The following is a 5,993-nucleotide window of genomic DNA, read 5'->3' as shown; positions in this document are numbered from 1 at the left end:
GCTACGAAGATAAAGGTCGATCAAATATTGGTACATGAAATATATCCATCACAAAGACCTGACGTACGCTAACAGATCAACGCGACACACAGATAATTATAAGTTATGGTCAGAAGTATTTCCACCTGCTTACCGAATAAAATACTAATTAATATTGACAGTAAGTAAACTTGTTACGTATTTTTTAACGAGAAACGTAATAATTAATAAGCCTAATACTAATCGAAAATGATATAATTTCAGACTCCTGTGTTAAGGATCCAGTACCTCTATTTCTATTTTTTATATCGTCTTTAATACTTCCATACACTTTTAGATTTTCCGTAAGATTTGGAGACCGATAATGTGCTTACTTATTAGTACATGCAAATACATGCCTCGTAGATTTGAAATGTATACATGTTATACCATGTCTATTAATTAAGTTTCATTCACATATAAACAGTTTTTTTTGTTATACATCTTTTATTTTATTATGAAAATGTAGTTGATTCTTGTTTAAGTATACATTGTACGTGTATATTGTTACGGGAGTTATTATATATATATTTTCAGTTTGAAAGGCAAACTCGTGCATGTAGGAAACTATTATGAATAAGAAAAATAAATGTACTAAATATATGTAATTTTTACATTCATGATATGTACCTCTAGTATTAATAAGAATATAGGTTTTCTTTATCGATCATAAAAATGTAGGTATCTATACTGACTTTTCTACAGGTAAATCGTATCTGTCTGAATCTTGGTACAGGAGAAACTATGACTGTCTGGCACACCCTGAGGGGTGTGTACTACAAAGGGTATATGGGTCTGATATCAGATAACTTTGGGACTGAGACCAGGTTAAACTTCAATATATCTACAATATGTATTTCTCCGTTTGTATATGTACGTTTGTACCTAAACAGGCGTGTNCAATATATCTACAATATGTATTTCTCCGTTTGTATATGTACGTTTGCACCTAAACAGCCGTGTATCAAGGAGGGGCAATTAGTCATGGTAGAGTAGAGCAAAGTAAAAGGGTGTGGGTAGGGGAGTATTTAATAGATACATTTATCACTCATTTATATATAAAAAAAAAAAAAAAACACTTATACATGCATATCTATGTGAGAATGCTCACAATCTCTTGTCTCTAGTTCCACATAAAAACGTTATGGCGTTGAGGGAAGATGATGACATTTTCCTGTAATTTCAAGTTAACTTTCTCCATAGGTAAGTACATTTTCGTTAAACTGGTGATTGGGAATAATACCGCACACAAAATCAAGTGAAAATGTTTGGTTTAAAGTATACGTCTCTGACCGTTGTCAGACTTTTTATAATGGATGAGTGGCAAAACTACATAACATTTTGTTTGTCTGTGCTCAATACATGTAAGTGTAAGTGCTACAAAATTTCATATTTTGTGATACATGTACGTATCCTCATCGCCTGGTTCAAGTTCAAGTTCTTTATTACTTTGAGTCGTTCGTCTCACCAGTTACAAAGTAACAACATTTGTGATATTAATTGTGCAAAATACAAAATAACATTACACACCATTACATCCACTCACAATACATTTATAATAATTAGGTTCCTCTCTAATTTGCAAATTTTATATATTTTCCTAAGTTCGTTATTTCTTTTGATTTTTTCACACTCAATAATCCTTTCAATTTAAATATGCCTGGCTTTTTAATATAATAAGTTTTCAAAACAATTGCTCGCAAATCAGAATGACATGATCTTTAACATCATCTAAATTACAAACATTACACACTCGACGATTCAATGTTTTGATATCGCCCTTTTTCTAATTTTAAGTTATGAGGAGATTTTTTATTTTATTTCTTTCAGATATTCTTTTTGTATGAGTGTACGCTGGTAGTTTTGTAGACCAAAATTATCGTAAATATATCTATAAAAAATTGCTTTTCAGAATATTCTATTTTGTTCTGCACTTTCTTCTCTAAAAATATCAATAAACCTTTCTTTTATTAATTAATTAATATTGTTGTCGTTATAATAATATTTCCAATTATACCCCAGGTCAGGTTAATCCCAGCCTCTGATATATACTGTCCACTGTGTAACTTGCTAAATACGCTAAGTGGTACAAATTGGTCAGCTGTTTAAAGGTCAATCATCTTTTTCATTGAACCATGTAAGTTCATACACTAGCCCGGAACCGCTTGACTGATTTTTGACACCTTTATAATTACCACACACAGAGAGAGCACTCCGTTAACAAACTTACTATGGACAGAGACGTATTGTAATATATACGTCTCTGCTATAGACAACAAGGAATCACACTCTATTTTCTCAGGAACTCAGCCACATGATGACAATGAAGTTATATTTATAATGATTTTTTTAATGATTATTGAAAAATATCATCATTTTCAATAATCTGATATGAAAAGTTTGTTACGTATTAGGGTTAGTATTCAACCTTGCTCGCTCATAACAGAACTCATGATAAATTATTTAAAAAAAAAAAAAAAAATTAGTTTTAAAACAAATCTTCTACGTGAGAAGTTAAATATCCTAAAAAGGGACTTTAAAAAAAAATAAAAAAATAGGAATTCCAAGTTCCAAAACTGTTGTGAAATGAAATTGCGCCTGGAGCTGTCATTTCCTGATTGAGGGACAGCCAAAGTATCTTACCTGTAGGTTTTTACCTTGAACTGATTTACCTGTATACAGCTGTACGTGATGGATAGACAATGAACTGGATTAATTGACATGGACTTAATTGACTTGAAATCACAGAATGTGACCTTGATCAGGTACAGCACATCAGAATCCAATGTGACCACAGGTGAATGGCCAATGCATTATCACTGCCTAGATTTTCAGGTATATATATATCATATTGAAAGAAATGTATCTGTCAGCGGGTGGTCATGTTGCCCTAACAACCTTTATAACGGACACTAAATCTGTTTATACCTTAAACAAGGGACAGGTCATTACCACATGGCCAGCTGTATGCCTGTTATTTAAATTACCCATAAGGCCTATTTGCTGGTGTGGGGAACACACAGTAGGCCCATGGAAGGAGGGCTGTTAAGTCCAGGTATGTGTAAACCGTCATTGTTGTGGGTTCTTTTCCTTCAGACTATTATGATGGTTGGAATAATTTCACGTAATGCGGTTTATAATGGGTTTTTTTACAATTCGTTTCGACAAATATGTATTCCGTAAAATTTTCGACCGAACGTTTCACAAACGCTTTTTAAATGGAAAGATGTAGACGCAAGTGCTACGGAAACGATACGGAAGTGCTACGGAAACGCTACGGAAATGCTACGGAAATGCTACGGTAATGGTACGGAAGTACTACGGAAATGCTACGCAAGTGATACGCAAGTGCTACGCAAACGGTACGGAAATGCTACGCAAACGGTACGCTGGAAGTGGAACAGCGAACGTGTACGGGTCTGTATGTGGATGTGTTTGTTTTAACACAAATCGATAACATTTACTTTTAAAATGGTTGAAAAGAAATGGAGCTTTCAGTAAGGTCAAGAGAAATATTCATGAAAATCCCTATTTAAGAAATAGGGATCACTATTCTTACATCATTGCAGTTCACTTAAGAATCAGTTGTATTATGTTTGTTTAATTACAGACTTGATGCCCTCTTTTTCAATAATTAATGTTTGCCATTCGTTATCGCCTAGGACTTCGCGTGTCAGGTCATTACAATATTTTGTTGCAATTATGAAGTTATTATTGTCCTTGTGCATCCTTATAAAGTTACATATGATGTTACACGAGAAGGAATTTGTACAACCAAGGGGTCTATCCAGCGATAGGTCAATTGAAATTGGTTAAATATATTTTAGCATGTTTTTAATGTAAACAGATGTGCCTATGACACAAACTCGTATGCTTATATATTTTAGGTTGTCCACTTGAGAAATATGGTGATGGTAATTGTGATTCCGAGTGTGGTGTAGGGTGTGCCAATGGCCTATGTGATCCAGTGACCGGAAAATGTGCATGTAATTATATCTATCTTAAGATATTGATACTCAGTGGGACAAAACAACAATATGCTATTTGCCTGTGGAACGAAAAAACGCCTAATAAGTTTATCATTCATTTTTTTTATATTAACGAGAACCGTTGTGATCAAAAGTATTTTCAGTATAAGAACATAGTGTAGGTCGTCATCATAATCTGATTCAACTGATGGTGTATGTGTATTTGCTTTGGCGTCTTATAGGCTTTCGGTACGGTGATAACACATGGATACGTCTTATCAGGGTAACATTACAATATTTCTATGAGAACATTACAACATTTTGTCATTCAAGTTAATAATCATATGGTTAGCAATCTTCAATATACATTTCTTCTTAATTCCTGTCATAAAATATATTCCATTCTTTGTCGGGATACAAATTCGTTTTCATTTTAGAATTATATCATTTATTAGCAATTTGTTGCTGATATCTATTTATCAACTTAATTACATCATGTTATAATAACATTTTGTTTTAATGAATTGATAGATATGGTTCCCAATAAACATTTTTTTCTAATAAAGTGTTGTTTTGAAATATACATGCTACAAGCACCATTTAGTACAATCACATTTTCAGTGAAAATTAATAACCTAATGGTTAGATATTAATAATATTGCTTCTTATGTATTGTTTTCGATTTCTAACTTGTTCTTTGTGATATTCCATGAAAGCGTGTACTCCCGAGTTTTATGGCAGCCATTGTAATCATACCTGTCCGTTCAACTGTAAAGACAACCGATGTATGCAAAGCAATGGAGAGTGTGAAGGTATGTATCAGTGTAAAATATAAAAAAAAACGTGCATAGAAATGTTTTATATAAGCATTAGTTAGGAAATTATTTCGTGTTTATATATTGTAATTGTCATGTTAACATACACAATTCAGATCAATTTTGCATAAAAATAACTCCACGTTACTGACAAATTTCCTATTTTAGTTTTTTTATGACGACTAATAAATTGAAATAAAAAAGGATATGCAAATTATATTCATGATGTAGAATTTGCAGCCCTACAACTGAGGGAAAACATATTGCCCAAAGCAATTGTCGTTTTCGTAGGTTTTCGGTAAAATTAACTTAATCTCAGCGAATCAAGATCGGTTATCTAGAAACTGATATAATATGTAGAGAGAAAAAAAGTTTGACATAACAAAACATTCCGGTGGTAGTACGCAAATAACTTCACAACTTGATTGTTAAATAATGTATCAGGTCCGATTAACATTTGGTGTTGGTATATTTCTCGATCATCAAAACGAAAGGTTAATTATATCAAATTGAGGAAGCATTGCGTTGAAAAACAAGAGGATGTATACTATAAGTTTAACATGCATACAATACATGTTTTTTCCATGTGATACATTTAATTTGTATATTAATATGTTGGTGAAATGTCAATGTGAAACTATATAAAGTTACTTTTCATTTTGCAATGACCAGACTGTGAGGATGGATTCTTCGGATCGTCCTGTGATGTCTGCTCTGTTGGTTGTACCAATCGTTCCTGTGACAAAATATCCGGAAATTGTAGTCGTAAGTATTTAGAACAGAGCAACTGATCTACTCACTGGTGACTAATATTTTATAATTTATTTTCCTAATTTAACAACTGCCGCTTCAATTGTTAATAAACTGATATTGTCAGTATATATATTTTATTTATTTTCGTATTCATTATTAGATTAAATTGCAATCAAGAAAAACCTTCAACTGTTTTAGAAGTATATAGTATATATAGCACTGGCGCTGTTATTTCTTCAACTTTCAAAAACAAATTAAAATCTGTTATGCCCTCTTTTATTCTTATTGTTTGGGAGGAGCGGGATGGGGTGGGATTGTCATGTCCTAAAATCAAGATTGTTTTAGAGATTTACCCTATGTTTAACTGTTGTTATAATTTTTGAATCGAAACGCAGTATGAAATCATTCATCAGGAATGTGCTGCTTCAACGTTTCTTCT

General features: G+C 32.5%; 1 protein-coding gene across 1 annotated transcript in view; it reads left to right on the top strand.

The window, feature by feature from the left end:
• The window catches only part of LOC110447772 (cell death abnormality protein 1-like), a gene marked incomplete at its 3' end in the record, with an annotated part of 6,313 nt that extends 747 nt beyond the window's left edge, over positions 1–5,566 (top strand). The window contains exons 3-5 of the mRNA XM_021493675.1: positions 3,906–4,004; positions 4,703–4,798; positions 5,474–5,566. Of these exons, the coding sequence (XP_021349350.1) occupies positions 3,906–4,004; positions 4,703–4,798; positions 5,474–5,566 (288 nt within the window). The remainder of the gene's footprint in view (positions 1–3,905; positions 4,005–4,702; positions 4,799–5,473) is intronic.
• Between the last annotated feature and the right edge of the window lie 427 nt (positions 5,567–5,993).

The sequence above is a fragment of the Mizuhopecten yessoensis genome, unplaced genomic scaffold, assembly GCF_002113885.1.
Source record: "Mizuhopecten yessoensis strain PY_sf001 unplaced genomic scaffold, ASM211388v2 scaffold3615, whole genome shotgun sequence".
Taxonomy (NCBI): domain Eukaryota; kingdom Metazoa; phylum Mollusca; class Bivalvia; order Pectinida; family Pectinidae; genus Mizuhopecten; species Mizuhopecten yessoensis.
Note: the sequence above shows the minus strand (reverse complement) of the source record. Positions and strands in the feature narration are given on the sequence as shown.